At 44.8% G+C, this 22894-nt stretch overlaps 1 protein-coding gene across 1 annotated transcript in view; it reads right to left on the bottom strand.

The window, feature by feature from the left end:
* Window positions 1–582: 582 nt before the first annotated feature.
* Window positions 583–22894, bottom strand: part of SHISA6 (shisa family member 6) — a 325776-nt gene continuing 303464 nt past the window's right edge. Inside the window, exons 4-5 of the mRNA XM_028836020.2 lie at window positions 8725–8877; window positions 583–6871 (exon numbers count right to left, since the gene is read on the bottom strand). Of these exons, the coding sequence (XP_028691853.1) occupies window positions 6321–6871; window positions 8725–8877 (704 nt within the window). The 3' untranslated portion in view covers window positions 583–6320. The remainder of the gene's footprint in view (window positions 6872–8724; window positions 8878–22894) is intronic.

Below are 22894 nucleotides of genomic sequence, written 5' to 3'. Positions count from 1 at the left end.
CTACAAGAACTAACTCAAAGATCAGACTAAGACCTAATGTCCAAGAATATTAAATAGTTCTGGGCTAAATGAGGATGGATAAGGAGCCAGAACTTCTATTAGGTCGGTGCAAAAGTAATTGAGGTTTCTGCCTTTACTTTTAATGGCAAAAACTTTTAATTATAAAATAAAGCCGTTTCAACTTTTAATGGCAAAAACCTCAATTACTTTTACACCAACCTAATAATTCTACTTTAATTAGTATACGTTGTCCATTGACACTTGTCCGAGGCCTGTCTTCCCACATTCCTCATAGTATTCATTGTAGAAAGCATTATTGTGGTTTACTTGGTAATCATAACAGTCACTCATTGCAAGTATAAACTTCTGTGATTTTTGTAAATTTATGCAGTTGTACAACCATCAGCACAATCCAGTTTTTAAAACACTCTTTTCACCCTCACAGTTCTCTAGCTCCTATTTGCAGTTAATCTTTGCTCCTGTCCCCAACTCCAATGACCTTCTGCACTCTTTCTTGCTTTTTAATTACTTTTGGTTTTGACTCTGTAAAAGTCAGCACCTGGCTACTTAAGGAGACACACATTATGTTGAAACGGCTTTATTTTTTAATCCATAAATATCTGTTACTGACAAAAGTGGAAAAATCCTTAAGACTAAATCTTACTAAAGTGTGTTTGTTTACAGTACATGTAGAATGTGCTTTGACAGGTAAGTAGAACGATGAGATTTGTACAGAGAAGCAGTCACTAGAGCACTGCTCACCATGAAGCTTACGTATGAGTAACGAAGAAACTGCAAAGATACAGATAGAAAGGTACTTTTCATCAGTGCTACCATATAATAAACATGAAATTCATAAATTGGGCTAATGCATAAAAATGTTCATTAATCCCCCCTTAGGAAATTGTGTCCCCAAACTAAAAATATTACAGTAAGAATTGCTTTTTATTAGAGAATTTCAAGAATTCTTTACTACAAAATGTCTAGTTGAGTTATAGAACTAGAGGAATATTTGCCACTACGAAGCCAATGAATGAGTCCTCCCATGGCGTGGCATTCAGGGGTCACTGCAGGGTGGGCAGCAAAGTTAAGCAGGGTCTTCTCCTCCCTCAGGAGGGAGAGCATGAAGGAAACACACAGCCACAGCATTTCTCTGACTGATGGAAGGTTAATGTGTTTCCTGATTTACAAGATGGGTTTGATGATAACAAACTTGGACTCTCCATTCTTGCTTCATAAGCCTTCACCGGGAGGACGGTAATGTCATGAGGAAGGGCTAGAAAGGTACTAGGATGGGGTGATTGCCCCTTCCTAGCAGCCCAGATAGTGAGTGATGCCTTCTCCTCCAGTTGGAATGGAGCCTCAGTGTCCAGACTTGGTCTTCAGGACGCACATTCCAGAGTGGGATATCATGACGTTCATTACCACACAAGAGCCTATGCACATGTCCCTCTGCAGCTTGAAATGAATTTCCCAGCTGCCCTCAAGTACAAACTTCATGCCTTTGTGGGCAAACCTCCAGACCTTTCTCTCCAGCCAGCTCCCTCGCTGAAATTGGAACCGCCTCCCTCCAGCTATAAGGACCGTATCCAAAATGGAAACTCCAAACTCAGAATTCCCCAGAATTCCACAGCCACTTAGGATGGTTTAGGTGTGTCTCTACAAGAGGGCTTCCACGGCACACAGTTGGTGACCTATTGAATGGTTAGGCCCTTAAACTTCAGGTACGAGGGCATCGCTAGGTGGCCGAGCCCATCAGGTCCGCCCCAGGCTCTAGTGAGGAGTGCGGTCCAGGACATCTGAGGACATCGCTGTGGGGCAGGCGTTGTGGGATGTGTGCAGCTCAGTGGAGGTGGGGAGGAACGGGGAGAGCAGGTGCTGGCAGGGAATGAAAGCCCTACAATGTAAAAGCTGGATGAAACTTCAGAGCTCATCTAGTCAAAGCCCCTCATTTTACAGATGGGGAAACTGAGGCACTGAGTGGGGAACATGACTCCCCCTCGGAGACAAAGCCAGGGCTGGAAGCTGTGTCTCCAGAGCCTCAGCCCTGTGCTTTTTTTTCTCCTAGAGTATGCTGCCTTCCAAAAGCAAATATAGAGCCCAGGAAGACATGTCCTTCATATTGAATTTGCCATTAAAATGCTGCATTTATAAAAAATAACATTTGAACCCTGAAAAATACTTCATTAAAACACAATGCGCTTTCTTGAAAATACTCCAGAGCAAAATCTCCCAGATTTGGAGAGCATGACAGGAAATGTATGTGGGAGGTAACATGCCAGCTTTTCGCAGGGCAGGCCTCTTCTGGAGTCCGAGTGATTGGCAGCCCTTTCATTTTTAACTTGGGTTAGGTGCACAGTTGCTTGTGGAAGGAATATGAGGGTGGAGGCTGGTGACAGACAAGGTATCTCTGAAGAAAACAGACTGAGTTTGATGGCAGGGATGTTGGCGTGGATATTCCTCCGTGCTTGGAGACTCAGGAGGCCCTCAAGTCTTTGTGGACAAAGGCGGATAGGTGACATACACAAGCAGGAAGGGAGCAGGTGTTTTGAAGCAGTGGCTGAGAACCCTCAAGGATAGGAGTCTTTGGCCAGAGCAGGAGCTTCTGGGCTAACATTAGGCTGGGTTGGGAGCTTCAGGGGACTTGCTAGCCTCAGGAACCAAACTGACCATGACAGGCCATGACATCTCAAACCCAGAGCTCCATTCCCTTCCTCCCAGAGCTCAGACGGGGAAAGCCCTTGGCTCTGTGCACTGGGGTATCAACTCACAGGGGCAGGAGATGAAGGATACACCAAGGAAGCAAATAGAAGACCTGAAGAATGTCTTTTTCTTCCATTGTTTTCATTGAGAGCTCTGATTTTTAGAGCTGGATATTATAGGAAGACCAGGGAAAATAAATTAGGAATGGAGGAAGATAGAAGGAGGAAGAGGGAGATGAGAGGAAGGAATGAGTGACCTGGCATGGAAATCTGGGGTTTTCTGAAAATCAGGAGTTTCTGGAAGTGAGAGTGGAAAGAGGGGAGGAGAAATTTGAATTGGGGGCAAGGTTGGAACTTTCTAAGAGGCAGATGAATGGCCCAAGACACTCCCAAGACACTGGGGAGCCCTGAGGGCAGAAGCCCGGTTAAGAGGTGAAGGAATTCTTGGCAAAGCCTTTTTGACTCAGGAAGGCATGGAGCCAGGAGCCTGGAGCAAGACAGGGAAGGTGGAGGTGCAGGAGGGATTGTGAGAGCTTCAATGCCATCAGAGGCCAAGGAGACCAGGCAGAACTTTCAGGGCAGGAGGGAACCTGTGCAGATTCCAGTCTATTCCTGTTAGAGCAATAGAGATGTGAAAGAATTAATAAAACAAGGAGAGGGAAATCTTGGGCTTTAGGCTTCCTTTGTGAGGTGGAGGGGGCTTTTACTGTAGGGGTAGATGGTACTTCTATGTATGACAGAGGCCACCAGCCTGCTTGGGCTAGAAATCATGGCATCTAGGTTCTAGCCCCAGAAGCCTCTTTTATCTGCTACATGAACTTGCCTAGTGATGTGGCTATGCTTGTTCCATAAAGATGGATGGGACAGCTGAATAAATGGACACCTCTGTGTCCCAGTTATGACATAGTTTTTGGGATTTTGAAATGAGGGACTGAATTGGAGCAAGTTTGTAGACCTATCTCTATTTCTTTTTTCTTTCCTCCTTCCCTCCTATCCTCCCTCTCTCCCTCCCTCCATTCCTTGCTTCTAGACCCAAAGGTGAAGCAGAAGAAATCCTTGAAAAGGAGTAACCATTGCAGTAGAATTTTCCAACCCAACTGACATTAGAGACTTTCACCCAGACGGTGGTAAGGCTGGGATGAGAAATGTCTTGGAATCAACTCGTCAACAACCCCTGAGACAGACAGAAACCCTGTCAGAGACAGGGCTTGGGGAGGACCCCTGGGGAAAAGTGTCACCCTGGGGGCTGCAGAACTTGGTGCTGAGAAGCTTTGACACTGGAGATGGGATCAGCTTTCTGGTTTGGTGTGTACCTGCATGTAGACACCAGGGAGGGGCATTCTCAGCCACTCAGGTCCTTTCCCCTCACCACCAGCATCCTGCCTTCAAGGGACAGCCACAGATTAGAGGATTCAAAGGTGCTGGGCTCAGGGCCCCAGCTGGGAGCCACCTGCTCTATTCAGACTCACTTCTTCCTTTCCAACCCTCTTAGCCTCACCTTCTGGAACAAACTCTTATAAACCCCTGGGGACCAGCCCTTAAGAAGGTTTATGTGTCTGTGGGGAGGAAAGCGGAGAGGGTAGTCCTTGGCCTACCAAGGGTTACCAGGAATGCGTCCCCAGTGTGGGGGCTGAGGGTGGCTTTCACAACCCCCAACCTCCATCCCCCTAAGACCCATGTGATGGTTTCCTGTTCCTGTTGGGAAGCACACCCTGGGGAGGGGAGATGGAGATGAGAGCTTTGGAACTCTTGAAATCAGTGAAAGGAAACAGTCCATTGCTTTCTCTGTGGTTTGTGGACTTGGTTAGATTAAAAATCTCCAGGGCTGACACCGAGAAATTCTCCTTCTACACTCGCCTTTTTAAAGGGCCATGAGGGCAGAACTGAGGGCAGGTAAAACCCCTTTTATAAGGGCACTGCTGTTGGATCTGACTGTTTTAAGGATCACATCTTCACCCAGTAGTCTGGAGTTGATTCCCCCAGCCCCAACCCAGCGGGTGCCCTGGCCCTGAGAATGAGGGAACCCCTTCTTTCCCCCACCAGGCTCTCTGGTCTTGGGGGAGCGGATGCTGCTGAATTCACTGTCAGCTCCCCAGGAGGAACTCACACCATGCCCACCCCCAAGCTGGAGATGGGGAAGAGGCTGAGGTGGGCGGGCAGTAGTGGCCCCCCCAACAGAGCTGAGGACCATGGTCTACCAGGTGCCCCAGTGCCTGCAGAAAGGGACGATGCTGTGGGTACCTGCCCAGTTAGCCCCTAGGCCAGTTGCCTGGAAGACCATTGTTTGCTTTTGCTAATAGGTCTTTGTCCTTTTGATCCAGAGGAGGCACAGATCTGAAGAAGGAACAGCCAGGAGGAATGAAGTTGCAGGGAGGATGTGGGGGAACGGGAGACAGGCAGTAGGAGTGAGCTCTGAACTGAGCAGGTAGACAGAGATGGAGAAGGAAGGAGAGGCGGACAGGGTGCAGGACAACCACCTCTCATCCTCCTTGTCTGGGGGCTGAAGAGCCCCTCTCTAGAAACCTCTGCCTGGGTCCTGCCGGAGGTGCACGTGTGAACAGGTGGAGCCCTGCAGGATGCAAATGTTGAGCCCGAGACCCTGCACATCACAGTGGCCCTCCCCACCCTGGCTCTCTGGCCACCGCAGGTGCCTCCTGGGAGCAGAGCAGGGATGGAGAAGGCGGCCTGAGTGGCAGTCATGGTCAGGTCTAGAAGCCTGGAGGGTGTGTGGAGATGATTGGGTGTCTGGGAGAGCCAGAACCCCATCGCTACTCCCCTCTGGGATGGCTACAGCCAAAACCCCAGAGAACTCAAGGGTGAAATCCTCAGGGCCAGGGGAGGAGCACAGCCCCCAAAAAGGACAGGCCCAGGGTCCTTATGGGCGGGCAGTCAGCTGGAAGGGGGCGGAGTTCCCACCAATGGGGAGGCAGCTGAAGGAAGGGAACCCCTCTGGGTCCTGGGGTTGAGGGGAGGGGGCGCAGGGCCAGGGTTGGGCCCTCAGGGGTCAGCAAAGGAAGGGCCACTCAGTGGGGACCAGAGAGTTCCAGCAGGCAAGAAAAGAATCATTATTGTGCTTATGGACACAGCAGCTCCCTGGCTCTGAGAGAGCGAGCAGGCAGTTTTTAGGCACTAGAAGATTTCTGTGATGCGGTTCTAGGTAAATGAATGAGACCGAGTAGCCTATTCGGTCAGCCCACTGATTGGACCCGCTGGCCCCTTCAAACCCAGACAGCTTCGGACCACGGTCAAGCAAGGGTCTCTTTGCTGACAGAACCTGCAGCTGAGTCCCCCGGACGGGGAGAAGGAGGCGCGAGATGGAAAGGGAGTTGGAGAAGGTGGTCGGGGGTGAGAATGGGGCCTGGCCCCCTCCTCACTCCCCGTTGACTCTTCTGGAGGAGCAAGGGCGATTGCTCTTGGTCCTGGATCTAAGCATATTGAACCAGGCCATCGGGGCTCTGTCCCCGGGGGTATGGCTTTTTGGGCAAAGGTGGCCCACCCCCACTTCCTACAGAGGGGACGAGGGAAGGGAGAGTGGCAAGGCTAGAAGCTCTGCTCCCGGCCCCTCCTGGCCCCTGCTCTGCTCTGCCACGCCCAGCAGCCCCGGCCCTGCCCCGCCGGTCACACGGTCACTTCGGTCTTGCTGGCTGTGTAGCAGGTGTGGTGGCCCGGGATGTAGTGCAGCTGCTCCACTGTGTTGTGTCTGCGCGAGGCAAAGGCATGACGCTTGGCTGCCGTCTGGCTCTGGCCCAGGGTGGCGTACGAGTTATTGGAGGCACTGGGATGAGAGTGCATCTTGCTCATGCGGTAGCGGTCCAGCACGGGTGTGGACACAAAGACGTCCGTGTGCGAGATGGCCCTGGACAGTGACTGCTCGGGAAAGGTCGTCCGCTCTGGGGACAGCAGCGGGTCCTGGGAGTGCAGGCGCTCTGTGGAGAGCAGCTGCTCGTCGGACAGGATGCGGTCGTATGGCATGCTGAACTCATCTGCCAGGCCTCGATCCGGGGACAGGACCCTGTCCTGGGACATGGCCCGGATGGGCCGGCGGGGTCTTTCCCGTGGCAACGGCTTCTGTTGGGACATCTGGATGACATTGAGGGGGAGGGTGCCCCGGGCAGCCAGGTCAGGCAGGTGCCGCCGCCTCATGTAATACTCGTCAGCCTCCTTGTCGGCTGCAGGGGAGAGACAGAGTGAGAGAAGGCAACTGGGGTGACCCTGCAGCCAGGACTCAGATAGAACTCTGCACCCCTCCTGCTCCAGCACAGACCTGTCAATCTTCAGGGATAATACAGTCAAACTTCTTTAGTTATGTATTAGGACCTGGAGGCTCAGACGGGTGAAGGGTATATTTTCCCATTGAATGTGCAAACCATTCTCTGGGGGCTTGTTAAATGCAGATTCTAATTCAGTGGGTCTGGGGTGGGCCCAAGAGTTTGCATCTCTAACAAGCTCCCAGGCAATGCTAAAAGTCTCTGGTACATGGACCACCTTGAGGAGGGATATGTTAAGGGACTTCCTCAGAATCCCCAGCATGTTCAGGGCAAAGTTGATGGCAAGCTCAAGTCCCTGAACTCCCCCTGGTCCTGGGCTGTATCTACCACACCACGGTCCTGAAACAGAATGGCCATCTGTCTTACTAAAACATCCAAATAGCAGCTCCAGAAGCTTTCTGTTGAGGTCCACAGCCAGCCTCCTGCTAGAATAAAGTAAGGTGCTCAGACTAGGAAATGCTTGTGAAAATGTTTAACTGGTACCTTAGGAACATCATAACACCTTCTCTGTAGTAGCAGGCAATGCACCGAAAGCTAATACATGGGCCTCCAGTCCCCACACAGCCACATAATCAGCCTACACACGCTCCACCTGTGCCCGTAACGCAAGCGGGTTGGAGTAATCTTAGATGTGCGCCTCATTTAGGTGCTCCACCTTCCTCTCTATCCAGCAGGCCCTCCTAAGCTCACACTGCTCTCTGTACCCTTGAATTTGCCCAGAACTTGCATGCTACACAGACACCTACTTGAACTTGCAGGTTATACATAAACCTGCATTGCTCCGAATTTCAGAAATGAGGCCTCCTACACATGGCCTTCTAGATCTCTGCAAAAGTGTGGGAATTCTGCCTGCTCTTCAGTTGACGCAGCGGGATTGCTGACGGGTATCCTTCCTCCTGAGCCAAATTTCATCACCTCGGGATGATTCCTCAGGTTATCAGACAGTCCCATCTCTAGCTAGAGACTCTGCGTTTCACTATGGAGGTGGCTGATGTGGACTTAGGCTGCACTGCTGTCAGGGTAGGTTACCCTGAAGCTTTCAAGCAAATGCTCACCCCTTGAGGCTCCTACTGCCATTGGGTGATCATCGAAAGAGACTCATGGGAAAATGAGATGAGAAGGTCCAAGGCCAGAAAGCTAGGGAGGAAGAGCTGTCCTTTAGGGAACTTTTTTTTGACATTTTTTTATCTTCAACCCATTGATGCCCAGAGTCTCCCCGGACTCCAGAGGCAGAGCTGGCATCACTGGATAAACTGGACTGGACGGATGAAATGGGGTGTATGCATGGGAGGTGAAGGATCTCAGGTCCTCAAGACACTGTTGGCTGGGTTGGAGAGGGAGCTGGTTTGTGGTTCTCTGGGAAGGTCTCAGAGAAAGCTCTGGCCATTGCTAGCCTCTATCCAGTATAGGGTATACAGAAAGGAAGGCCCATGGTTTGAAGAAGGCAGATGTGTGCGGGACTGGGGGAAGGCTTTCTCCTGCAGTTCAACTGGTGCATGAGTTGGAGGGCTGTCTCCTATGGGGATGTGAATCTGAGGATTCCATGGCCTTCTTTCTATGTATGGGAAGGATGGACTTAGTCCATAAGGAACAAAAACTAAGAGCTTATCTATTCTCTTCTCCCATCCTGCAACTCCTTCTTTATTCTTGGGATTCGACAGCTGTCCTATGGGGTATGGGGCAAGAGAGTGTGGCCTAGGAAGATATCTTGGAGCCCCAGAGACAGACCTCAACTTGGGGGAAATTCGACTTACTTAGCCTCTTCAGAGACGAATACTTGCTGGGGTTGGTCTTTACTGCAGACTCGTAGGATGGGGGCAGGTGGGCCAAGTTCTGGAAAGAGCGGGAGAAGGAGAGGTCATAGGGCTCGGTGGCTGATGTTAGGATGTTGTTCATCCGTGGCTTCTCTGCAAGAAAAGGGAGGGGTGTTTTGTGTTAATGAGGACCATGTCTGTGGCAGGCAAAGGGGACAGCTATAGGTTCTATTCCCCTGCTTTCTGCCTCACCCCTGATTCGAGTCCCCATCTGCTTTCCTGGACCTCCTCCATGCTTGGACATAGCTTGGTGATACTGTTGACTCAATTTCCCTCATGCTCAGTTCCAGTTGTCAATAAGCCTGGGGCAGATGCTGTTTTAGTCACCACCAAGAGATTTTACCATTCTGTGAATGAGAGACTCGACTCTTGAGTCTGCGGAGGGAATTCTCTCTCTCAGTACATCTCTGGGTTATCTGCTGAAAATATAAGCCTGATGGAGCTGAGGAGCATCATAAAAATCATCTACTTCTGTATAAAAGTGCCATCCTTTTCCTAATAGCTTTAGGCAAACCTAGCTCTCAGGCTCAGAAAAATCTCAGTTGGAGGACATGGAGTGACTTCTGTGATTTATGTACCCATAGAAGAACTGGGTCCTGGACGCAGCTCCACTGAGACCCAACCCATGCTCCGTCCATGGCATCCTCGCACAGCTCATGTAGCCCCTTTTCCCCTCTCCAAGCTCTGCACTTGACAAGCCACAGTGAGTCACAGAGCTATTTTATCTTACTCTGATTCCTTTCTCTGAAGCCCCCTCTAAGCTTAGCCATCTCTAAGCTGCTGGAGGAAAGAACCTAGACAAAAATGCATAGCACATCATCCCTACTTTCTTCTTCCTTCCCCTGAGTTAGAGCATTGCGATGCAAGAATCTGAAGAGATGGAAAGGAGTGTTGTTCAATGCCAGACCTGGGGAAAAGAATGGAAGGAAAAGTGGAAGAAAAGGTGAAAGGGAGATGAGAGGGTGGCTGATGGGAGCACAGTGCAGTGTGTGCTGAGCTCAGGGCCAGATGAGTGACACAGGAGAGGAGAGGGGGCATGCAGGGCTAGTGAGGGAGGCAGGGAGGATGAGGGTACAGAAAGAGCTGGAGATCCTGGGGAAGAAGACCAGCATGCCTCAGTGCTTCATGGACTTGAGGAGGAGAAGCCACAACAAGAATTCAATGAGTGGCTGCCATGGGAAATGGGGGTACCATTCCCAGAAGTGAGGCAGTTGGGCAGCTATAGTCTCACTGTGTCATTCCTCAATCCTCTTTGGTTTGGGACACCTCAAGGCCAAAGAAGTTCTGAGAGGGAGCAGGCTCTAACTTTAGATGAATGTGCAGGAGGACTGCCATACCTCTTGGCAAAGAGAGTGCAGAACCATGGAAAGCATGAATTCTGTGGACTGTGTGAGAGGTGGGAGAGAGAGAAGCCCTCCTAGGCATTGTCCAAGGGCAGCCCCAAGCACCGGGGACTCCTGGCTTCCCTATCCCTTCCTGCCTTCACTGTCCCCCCCAACACTGGGGACTGAGCCAGGAAAGCTCAGCCAGTGAGCTGGTGTTCATGCCAGCTTGGGACATACGTGAGGGGGGTGAGGGGTGCTCTACATCCCCATCAGAACATGCTGTACAGAAAGAGCCTCCCTGGCATGCATCAGGACAGATGCCAGGAAGTGGAGTGAGCAGGAACTTGGGAGTGCTGCTCCTCAGAGTGGGTAATAGCCACTCATCTCTCAGCACTTATCTCTTCACTTTGGCCATGCTGGAGAAGAAGGAACCTCCTTCTGCCTGTTGGCATTATGCTCTCAACAAGGCATCACTCAGCTCACCCACTTCCAAATGCAATCTTCCTGGATACTCTTGTTCTGCCACTGTGTTCCAGAACGTACCCCTGAGCCAAGGCCAGCTCTCCCTTGCCTTCTGCCTTCATGGGATCACCGTTGCACAATCTCCCTCCTATGGCAATGCCTCCTTTACTCTTCTCTATGAAATTCCCCCCTCACTCAAGACGTTTTGCTGTGCCAATGTCCCATCTTTTTAGCCTACAGTAGCTGTTCTTTAAGCCTGTATTGCTCTTCTAGTCAGTTCCACCCAGTTTAGTATCTAACTGATCTCTAATAATTTGACTTGAGTTAGGATTGTGGATCTCCAAATATTGCAATCTCCTTGACAGCAGGGCTTTGCTTTCCAATTCTTTTGATTCCTTCATAGTGCTTGGCCCAGAATAAGGATCCAATTACTGCTCTTTGTAGAGAACTAAGTAAGTAGACTCAGGCCCCCTCCTCTCTTGATAGGCACTCTGCCAGCTCCTGGGAAAGAAGGGAACATCCAAGAAAGCAATGCAGAGAAAATTCTACTCTCACTACATTGTGAGCTGCTCAAGGGCAGGGACCAGGTCTCATCAACTCCCATCTCCCTGCACCGGTTGGAAAAGAGAAGAGAGGAAGAGAAGGAGGGAAGAATGGCTCCTACTGTTGTATTCAGGAGTCTGCTTGTGTTGGCTCCTTCTGGGGAAAAATCAGCTCAGTAGTTGTTCTTTCAGAGTGTGACTGAGCAAGTGGGAGCTCTCCTTGCATGCCTTTTCTGGCTCTTCCTTTGGCTGCTTAATTACTGTGGGCATCCCCCAGGCTCCCTGCCTTTGCCTTCTGCACTGCTCTTTCAGTGCAGAGTGCCCCCACTCCTGAGGCTTCTGTTACTGCCTCCAAAGCTTGACTCACATCTTCAGCTCTAACCTTCCTCCAGACTTCATGTCTGCATTCCTGCCTGTTGAATATTTTTTTCTTGCAAACTCCAGGTGTGCAGATCCAAACTCACTGACAACTCCATCCCCTATACATACTGGCAGTTTTTCTGATTCCTTCGATTGTGTTAATAAAACCCTCATTTTTCTAATCAGTGTCATCATTGGGTCTCATCAGCCATATTCAGTTAGTAAGGAAGTTTCTCTAATTCTTTCTTCAAAAGGTTTCATATCTCAACCGTCCTTTCTTTTCCCACTGTCAGCATCACCACTGGTATCAACCTCTTTTCACTGATCTCCCCAGTTTCTCCCAGTGCTAACTTTTTAGACCCCACAACCTGATAAATCTGATCGTACTATTGCTTTCATCATTTATTTCCACCTGGAGCATAGCACATGAAAATATTCTAATCTCCTCCTCCTAATTATAATATCCCTCAGCTTCAATGCTGAGGCACACCATAATCTGACATGACAGCGGTAGGTCTCTCTACCAGGTGGCCTGTAGGATTTGTCATTGTTTTGAGTTTTTCTCTCACTAAAAGCTTAATGATGTTTTCACTCTTTCACAGGAAAGAGACAAACATGACTGATAGAACATAAGACAGCCATGTACATTGTGAACTATCAAGTCTTGAGCAGGTGCCAAACATAGGTTTTCTCTGTTCAGCTGTGATCTGGTGGGAGGATATTATAACCTAAGAGGGAAACATGGTTTTATAACCCTTGGGTACTATGCTAACACTCCTCCACTCAACAATTTTCAGCCTCTTTTTTTTCTGCCAAGAAGCTGAAGCCCAAATCAGTTTTGAGTTTTATCAAATCTTAATTAGTTTGGGGAGGATCAATACAGTTTAACCAAGTCTCATGTCCTTCGTAAATGACATCACAGATAGCTTTGAGCAAAGGAGGGTGTTCCACTCCTTGCTGTGGACATACGGAATTTACGACTGTAAGAAGTGATACAGGTGGTAAGTAGAAATGGGTCTGTGGCAAGTAGAAATGGGTCTAGCCCCTTTCTGTTTATGTCAAGGGATCATTTTGATATCAGAGACAGAAACACCAAGGGGAAAATAGCCTACAAGTAAGATAAGAGCATTGTGGCCCTGGAGGAGGGTGGGCCCGTGGCTCCTTGCACCTCCTTAGCTTCAGTGAGTTAATGACCATGTGTTTGATGCCCTGATAGGCATCCGTCCTTAGACTGGTGCCACTCGAAATGAGGAGGAAATGCAGAGTGCTCTCAATCATCTCTCACCATGTGGCGGGATCTGGGTAGCACTGCTCAAAATCGGATGGCTATATTGATGATCACCTGAAAATCATAGAAAAGAAATTTTTAAAGAAGAGTTCAGGCATTCCACCATCTCTCCAACATAACAGCATCTCTCTTTACCTCTAATGTGCTTCTCTGACTTAAAGGAAGCACTTCTAAGAAAGGCAGAGGTCATTGTATGAGGCTCCAAGAAACGTCCCCTGCTGTTTCTGTCTCTCTCCTTCTGCAACAGGGCTTCCTCTGTCACCATGGTGACCCACCCACATCTCTGGAGGAGGCCAACCAGCCGTAGAGGCTTTGTAGGGATGGGTGGAGGAGGAGAAGGATGGAGAGTAGGGAGTGTTTGGCAGGTATGCGTGCATGCGGGCATGCATAGGGTGGGGGAACTAAGCAGGGGAAGCAGATTTCTTTGAGCGTTGGGTATTAGGGTGTGTTTAACCAAAATGAGGGTGCCCTGACTTAAGGCGCTTCCACTTTACAGGACTTTGATTTGTCCCTAGGCCTTTATACAGGAGGGTCTGGATGCACCCTGAGATGCAGCAAGATGACCTGAGCTGTCCACTGCCTGAGATCAGCAGTCCTGGATTCTAGGCTCTGTCCTGCCTTTAACTGACACAGCCTAATAGTACAAAAGCATTTCCTTTATTAATAATATTCCACTTAGATGGAATAATCCACACAATTAACACAGTTACAGTTGCCAAAGCCTGAAGTTCGAGGCATTCCAAAAGCTTTTACAATTGTTGGAATGAAAATGTGGCTGACCACTCCAGTGCACTCCGGTATTCTATGATTGCTTCAGCTGAACATTATGTTCTTGTTTTTCATTGTTGCATGTAACTGATTTCAACTAAAGCAAAGGGAAGAGGAGGCATGAGGCCCTTGCTTTAGTTTACCTAAACCGCAGATGACAGCCCTGTCCTTCTTGCAGTCTAGAATTTTCATTTCCTTACATCTTGTGACTGAAGCCTTCTTCCCTGCCTTTGGCCTTATACTTTGGCTAGTCATTCCATAGCTCCTACACTATATTCCATTTCCCTTTCTATTCTCTAAATACCAGGGCTTCATAACACTCAGGCATCTTAGTGAAGACTTCAGCTCTATTCCAAGGTTTACATCCGCTTGCCCAGATTAATAGTTCCCAAATCTACAACTCTAGCCTGAGGTCATCTTGATTTGGAAGGTTAGATTTTATGCTTATGGACATTCCCTTGAAATTCCTACCCTCACCCAAATCATTAAGTCCCAAAGTGAGCTCTTCATTTTATTCTGGTGTCCGGGCTTCTGTCCATGGTACTGATGTACCGTGGGCCTGGAATGTGAAACTTCAGTCATCGTCACCATTTTCCTCCTTTCATCCTCCATATTCAGTGTATCCCGAAGTCTTCTTCGCTGCAGCCATCTCCTAAATCCAGGCCCACAATATATCTTTTTGTCAAGATTTCTTTTAGCTCTACTCTCAATTTCCAAGACAAATCCTGTGAATTCCTACCAGACAAAATTTCGCAAACCAATGGAATCATCACAGCATTCCCTTGCTGAAGGCTGGACTCTAAATAGTCAAGCACACAGGGCTGGGTGTGGTGGCTCACACCTGTAATCCCAGCACTTTGAGAGGCCAAGGTGGACGGATCACGAGGTAAAGAATTCAAGACCAGTCTGGCCAACATGGTGAAACCCTGTCTCTACCAAGAATACAAAAATTAGCTGGATGTGGTGGCATGTGCCTGTATTCCCAGCTACTTGGGAGGCTGAGGCAGAAGAATCACTTGAACCTGGGAGACAGAGGTTGCAGTGAGCCGATATTGTGCCAGTGCACTCCAGTCTGGGGGATAGAGCAAAACTTTGTCTCAGGAAAAAAAAAAAAAAAAAAAAAAAAAGTCAAGCACACTATCCAATGTGGGTGGGTTTGGGAAGTAGGCCACAATTTCTCACATGAAGATACTGTCCCTTCCCAAGACAGATTAGGTTGAAGCCAGGGAAGAAACTATTTGCCAAAGGTTGAACCAGTTCTACACTGGACCTGAATTTAAGCAAGAAGAGAGAATCCAGAGAGATTAAAAAACATTTTTTTCTTGCTTGTCCTCCAGAGGCAAGAAGAAAACTAGTTCCAATGAGGTTTTGTTGTCGTTTGGTGTATTTGTTTGCTTTTAAGCCATATGGCAGGATCACAGAGAAATGGGAGAAACCCAGGTCATTCGATCTGGAGTTTCTGGAGAGTGGCAGTTAGCAAGAAACACTTCTAGACTTCCATCTCAGAGTTTAGGTGTCACCAGGAAAGGGTTATTGATAACTCAGATTCACTTAATAATTGCTGATAACCAATTATGCTTCTTGATCTGTGCTGAACACTTTCACAGGCATTTTTAAAAACTCATTCACAGTGATCTTCATTTAAATGGGGACTGAAGTAGAATGAATATATATTATTGGCCTACCATACCTTAGTTGAAATCTTTATTGTAATTTTTTTTTTTTTTTTTTTTTTTTGAGACGGAGTCTCGCTGTCACCCAGGCTGGAGTGCAGTGGCCGGATCTCAGCTCACTGCAAGCTCCGCCTCCCGGGTTTACGCCATTCTCCTGCCTCAGCCTCCCGAGTAGCTGGGACTACAGGCGCCCACTACCTCGCCCGGCTAGTTTTTTGTATTTTTTAGTAGAGACGGGGTTTCACCATATTAGCCAGGATGGTCTTGATCTCCTGACCTTATGATCCGCCCGTCTCGGCCTCCCAAAGTGCTGGGATTACAGGCTTGAGCCACCGCACCCGGCCTCCAGATGAAGTCACAAACAATATATGTCTTGATTTACAAGTACAGTGCTTTTCCTTTTGTTTGAATCTCACTTAAAATGTTTCATTAACAGCAGATTTTTCCTACCTTGGCATTAAGGAGAGCATTTTTAAGTTAAGTATAAGGATGAGAATAACCATAAAATAACCACTGTGACATTTTGTTGTATTTCCTTTTATTTCCTTCCCCTTATAAATGATTATATGAGTGCTTACAGATACCCTCAACCCCGACTCCCCCACCTAAATAGTATTGCAATGAATAATCTTGTATATGTGTCATTTTGTACACAGACTGTAGTTCTTACAATGAATTAAAATAGAGTGATTTAATCTTCACATGTGTGCAAAATGACAATTGTGTGAGACAATTGGCTGTGGCATTTTTATAGTAGTAAAAGCAATGAAACCACCTAAATACTCATACATGCATGTACTTATGCACACAGATAAAAATATCTAGTTTTTGGTTATGTAATCATGCTGCATATACTACTTTAATCTTCTTCATGCCTAATGAATAAATGAAAGTGTCTTGAATGTATTTTTATGTTTTGAAATATTATTTGAAACACCTTATATGGTTCACAATATTCTTTCTATAGAATAGTCTATTCTGTATGCCTCTATATCATTTAAGCATAATATATTTAAGCATAACATATTTAAGCAGGTCCCCTATTTTTGGTATTTAAATTGTTTTTTTTTTTTTTTGTTTTTTGAGACAGAGTCTTGCCCAGGCTGGAGTGCAGTGGCGTGATATCAGCTCACTGCAAGCTCTGCCCCCCGGGTTCCCGCCATTCTCCTGCCTCAGCCTCCCGGGTAGCTGGGACTACAGGCACCCGCCACCAAGCCCGGCTAATTTTTTTGTATTTTTAGTAGAGATGGGGTTTTACCGTGTTAGCAGGATGGTCTCGATCTCCTGACCTAGTGGTCCGCCGGCCTCTGCCTCCCAAAGTGCTGGGATTACAGGTGTGAGCCACCGCGCCCGGCCTTTAAATTGTTTAAAAGTTTAATAATGTTACAGCAAACAACCCTGAGCACACATCTTTGGTGATGTCTCATTTCCTTAGCCCAATAACTAAAGGCAGCATTTCCAAGTCAACACACTGTCAATTGTCTAGCAATGTGACACGGGAAATTGATAGATTTCCTCATATTGAACCATTCATCTGTCTATTACTGAGAAATATCTTATTTGATTCTGGTGTCTTATTATTTTATTACAACACTGGATTCTATTTTCTTGTGATATATGTATATATATATATATGAAATATGCATTCATAAATAAAATTTGTAATTTTTGTGCTAACCCCCCATCAAGCTTTTGTATTAAGATAATTTTGTAAAACCAAGTGAATAACATTCCATCTTTTTGTATGCTTTGAAACAGTATAGCATGAAGCATCTGGTTTTTGGATGTTTGGAGGAATGCAACAATAAAAATGTGTAGTGTCTTTTCGGGGGGTCCTTCTATTGGCACAGGGCTAAACGCTTGGAGGGAGATTGTGTTGTCATTGCCAGTTTAGAGATAAGGAAACTGAAGTTTGGGGAGTTTGAATATGTTGCCGAATGTTGCGTAGTTAACAGGTGAGACTGGGATGTGAACCCAGGCAGGCTGGTGCTAGGCCCACATTCTTAACTATGTAATGTTATGTATACTGCCTTCCCATACTTGGCGACATGATCCTTGCATGGTGATTCATTCAAGCTTTCCAATTTCTACATTCAATTTGCAATATCAATGTTTGTTTAAAAAAAATCCATTGGACATTTTAAACTTCATTAGCTTAAAACTAAAACATCACTCACAAAAATCTCCATATATGAAGTTGGACCCCTTTTCTTCTTAATTCTCTGTGTCAGTGTTTCGTGGATTAGTAATTTATTCATATTATTATTCTCTTTCACAGAATTACCTCCTATACATATCAGTTCTATAATGTTTTAACTCTTCCAATCATTATTTTATGCTTTTGAATTTGCTAATTCCTGCCTCCTAATTTTCTTTGGTTTCATTTGTAATTGTTTTCTCATTTCCTGGCTTGAATCTTTGATCCATTTATTTTCACTCTTTTCTGTTAACAATATAAGGTCTTTAACTATGAATTTCTCTCTGGCACTGTTCCATGAGCAACAATACACAGTGTTCTTATTGTTGTTATATCCTAAATGATCTGTAATTGCAGCCTTGGTTTTCTCTTTGACCCAAGAGTTATTTAGTAGAGTGTTAAAATTCAAAATGTTTGGGTTTGTTCGTTTGAACTTTTGCCATTAATTTTCTATTGTATTGTACTGTGGTCAGAGAGCAGAGCCTGTACAAGTTCTGCTTTTTGGAACTTACTGAGATTTCCTTTGTGGACTAATATACAATCAATTTTTGTAAATGTTTTATGAGTACTTTGAGAAAAGATACATTTTCTTTTGGTAGAGTACAAAAATGACATATACCTATTAAAGCAGATACCTATTATATCTATGAAATCCATTATTCAGTTCCTCTGCATCCTAATTCATTCTTTGCCTACTTAATCTCTCAAAGACTGAGGGCAATGTGTTAAGGTCTTCCACTATTCTTGTGTTCCCTTCCTCTTTCTATTTGTTACAGAATTAGTTTTATATATTTCACAGCTACATTATTCAGCACAAAAAGCTCATGACGCTGTGTCTTCTTTGTTGCATGTACCATTTATTGACATTAAATAAACCTTTCTGTCCTTTTTTTTTTTTTTTTTTTTGAGATGGAGTCTTGCTCTGTTGCCCAGGTCGGAGTGCAGTGGTGCAGTGGCACAATCTCGGCTCACTGCAACCTCTGCCTCCCGGGTTCAAATGATTCTCCTCCCTCACCCTCCCGAGTATCTGGGATTACAGGCTTCCACTACCACATCCAGCTAATTTTTTGTATTTTTAGCAGAGACATGGCTTCACCATGTTGGCCAGGCTGGTCTCAAACTCCTGACCTCAGGTGATCAACCCGCCCCAGCCTCCCAAAGTGCTGGGATTCCAGGCATGAGCCACTGTGCCCGGCCCCTTTCTGTCCTATTTAATGCCTTCTTTTTGCCTTTAAGTCCACTTGATCTGGCATTTATTTTGCCATCCAAGCTTCCTTTTTGTTTGCACTTGCCTGATAAACTTTGTCTAGCCTTTTATATCTAACCTTTCTGTGTCATTTTATTTTATGCTTATCTTTTGATGACAGAGAGAGAGTATTCTATCTCATGTGGTACTTCATGGGTTATCCAATTAGCTAAAAGGGATTCCTCATTCTCATAGAATGGTCCTTCCTTCATTGGAGTATCTTCTCTTCTCTGCTATAGTTGTGTAGTATGATCATGCCTTCTCCACGAAGCCCAGACCCCAGATGTCAGGGCTACTTGACCAAGGATGAGTGCTTGACTTAACCTAAGTCCATTCAAGTCCCTACTCCAGAAATTAAAAATCATTATAAGAGAGAGTTTTGGTGTCTCTGTATGACTGTACTCATGACACATAAACTAGGTTGCTATGGGCACTCATGTGGGTTTGGAAGAGATAAATCAGTCTTTAGAGACTGGGGCATATTGTATTTTCCAAAAATGGCTACAGTTATATTTCTAGTCCCACATGCTCTCCCAGAACCTTGCCATCCCCTCATTAGATAGGACTTATTTTCCTGCTCCTTGTAACTGGAGGCCCGTGTGACTGTCTCAATGAATAGAATACAACAGAAGTAACCTTGCACGACTTCCAAGGCTAGGTGCAAAAAGTGTTACGACTTTCACCTGGCTCTCTTTCTTTTGGCACACTCAACCTTAGATTCCAGCTGCCAAGTTGTAAGGAAATCCAGGCCACATGGAAAGGATACATGTAAGGGCTGACAGTCCCAGCTAAGGTCTCAGTTGACAGCCAACATCCACTGCCAGCCCCGTGAGGGAACAAGACTTCAGATAGTTCTGACCCACAGCCTTCTAGCTGTCCTACCTGAAACAACTGGAATGGAGATGAGCCATCTCCACTGAACTTGGCCCAAGTCGCAGATGTATAAGCAAGCTAAATGTTGTCTTTATTGTATCATTTTTATTTGGGGATAGTTGTAGTCTCACATGCAACTATAATGAATAATACAGAAAGAGCCTGTGTACTCTTTGCTCAGTTTCTCCATTTTGCAAAAATACACTACTCAAAATCAGAATATTGGCATTAACACGGTTAATGTACAGAACATTTCTGTCAACACAAGGATTCCTCTTGTTGCCCTTTTATAGCTGCACCCACTTCCTTCCTGCACCCATCCCTTCCTTAATGCCTGGTAACCAATAAATCATTCATTTCCATAATTTTGCTATTTCATGAATGTTATAGAAATTGAATCACACAGTATATTAACTTTGGGATTGGGTTTTCTTTCAGCAAGTGTAATTCTCTGGAGATTGTTCCAGGTTGTTGCATGTGTAAATGGTTCATTGCTTTTTATTGCTGAGTAGTGAATATTCCCTGGTATGGATGTATCATACTTTTTTTTTTTTTTTTTTAACCATCGACCTGTTGAAAGGCATATGGGCTATTTTCAGTTTGGGGATATTGTGCATAGAGATGATGTCAACATTCATGTGCAAGCTGTCATGTCAACATACAGCTTCATATACCTGGAATAAATACCTAGGAATGCAATGACTGAGTTGTATGGTAGTTGCATATTTAATTTTTAAAAAGTCTTCCAAACTGTTTTCCATAGTGACTGTACCATTTTACATTCCCACCAAAAGTGAATGAGTGATCCAGTTTCTCTATATCCTTGCCAGCATTTGGTGTTGTCATTATTATTATTTTTTTAATTTTAGCTATATATACCTTAGGTATGTAATGATATCTCATTATGGTTTTAATGTGCATTTCCCTTATGGCTAATGATGTTGAACATCTTTTCACATGCTTGTTTTTCATCTATATATCTTCAGTATAAAGTCTTGTCATTACTTCTGCTCATTTTAAAATCAGATGGCATTTTCCTGTTAAGTTTTGAGAGTTATTTTTATATCCTAGATATTAGTCCATTATTAGATACATGGTTTGCAAATAGTTTTTCCAGTCCATACCCTGTGTTGTCATCGTTTTAGTACAGTCGTTTGCAGAGCAAATGTTTTAATTTTAAGTCTGATTTATCAATTTTTAAATTTTATACATTGTGCTCCTGGTATCAAGCCTAGGAACTCTCTTCTATCCCTGAATCCTGAAAACAATTCTCATGTTTTTTTCTTAATGCTTTATAGTTTCATATTTTACATTTAAATACATGACCTATTTTGAGTTAATTTTTATATGAGGTAGGAGACTTACGTTGAAATTCTTTTTTTTTTTTTTTGCTTATGAATATCCAATTGTAAATACCTGATCTATTTTGAGTGAATTTTTATATGAGGTAAGAGACTTACGTTGAAGTATTTTTTTTTTGCTTATAAATATCCAATTGCTCTAGAATCATTTCTTTTAAAAGATCATCTTTTTTCCACTAAATTGCTTTTGCACCTTTTTCAAAAAATCAGTTAGATATATTTGCATGGGTCTATTTCTGAGTTTTCTATTCTGTTCCATTTATCTATATGTTTGTCCCTCTGCCAATGCCACACAGTTTTGATTACTGTTGCTATATGATATTTCTCGAAATTGAGTAGACTTATCCTCCTACTTTATTTTTCTTTTTCAGAATTCTTTTAGCTATTCTACTTCCTTCGCCTTTTCATATCAATTTTATAATAATATTGTCTATAGCTACAAAAAATCTTGCAAGGATGTTGGTAGGAATTACATTGAATCTGTACATTATTTTAAAGAGAACTGGCATTTTTACTCTGTCTAGTCTTCCAATACCTAAACATGGCACGTATCTCTATTTATATTGCACCATTTTAATTCCTTTGACATTTATACTTTAAAAATTATTTTCTTAGTGGCTGTTCTAGGGATTGCATATGTGTCTCACCTCATCACAATCCTCAGCATTAACTAATTCCAGTAGAATGTAGGAACTTTGTTCCAATACTGAATCAATGAATCCTCCTCCTTTGTCTTATCATTGTCATATATATTACATCTCTCTCTCTATGTATACATATGTTACACCCAACAATGTATAAAAATTATTGCTTTATATACTTTTATATCTTTCAAAAGTTAGAAGACACAAGAAAAATATGTTTACAAAGCCTCTTACATTAACCACATATTTGTAATTTCTGGTGTTCTAAATGTCTTCCTGTTTAAATTTCTTCTTTCTTGATAATGAAATTTTAAATTTATTACCAGTGGAACTGTTTCTTCTAATGAAATCTTAGGTAGAAGCCCAATTCAGAAGACAGATGGAAATAAAGCTGCTCTGGATGAGGCAGAGGTTGATTGAGTAGGAAGAGTGCTCACACTCCATCCTAGACACTATTCTTTACACAGTGGTCCTTGAGGCACCTGCAAGCAACCCTCAGGTATCTCTGAAGCCATTTTGGGAAACGCTGTCCTAGAAGCCCCTTAAGTGACTGCTTTGATGTGAGAACAAGGTGGTCTTCACATAGAATCATGTTGGCCCCCATCTGAAGGAGGCAGAGGAAGGCACTGAGCTTACACTTAGGCAAGAACTGCAAAAGCTTCCACGTGGAATCTTTCTTTTTTTAATTTCTGAAAATGTGTCAGTTTGAGGCAACAAATAACTCCCTTTATCTCAGGGTAAAAGAATTTTAGAACCTATTTCATCCTTCTATAAGATGTTTTTAATACTGAATGACTCATCCCAGCCAATATTCTAACAATTAATATGTGTGAATTCAAATGTGTGAACTCAGATGAGCTATGTCTTAATGTCTGTTTCTTTTCCGCCTGAACTTTCCTTAGTATTTCTTGTAATTCAGATTTGCTAGCAAATAATTTTCTCAGTCATTGTTTGTATGAGAATGTTTTTACTTCACCTTCATTTTTGAAGATTAATTTTGCTGTTTGTAGAATTCTTGGTTGACAGGCTTTTTTTTTTTTTTTTTTTTTTTTTTTTCTTTTAGCACTTTGAAGAGGTCTTCCCAACTGCCTCTGGCCATTGTTGTTTTGGTTGAGAAGTCAGCCATTTATTGTACTGCTGCTCCTTTATATGTGATGAGAAGGCAAGGGTATCTCCCAGTGCCCCAAATCCGCCGAGTCTCTTTTGACCACAGTAGCAGTTGCCAGTACTCACAGCCTGACTGACCCAGGTAGAACCTCTGTGCTGACTGATCAGCGGGGAGGGTGGAGCAAACTCTGGACAAGAATGTCTAGAGCTAATAAACCCCTCACTGTTCTTACCTGAAGTTCAGCAGTTGTTCAACCATAAATG

This window comes from Macaca mulatta, chromosome 16, assembly GCF_049350105.2.
Source record: "Macaca mulatta isolate MMU2019108-1 chromosome 16, T2T-MMU8v2.0, whole genome shotgun sequence".
In the NCBI taxonomy this organism is placed as follows: domain Eukaryota; kingdom Metazoa; phylum Chordata; class Mammalia; order Primates; family Cercopithecidae; genus Macaca; species Macaca mulatta.
This window is presented reverse-complemented; position numbering and strand designations above follow the sequence as displayed.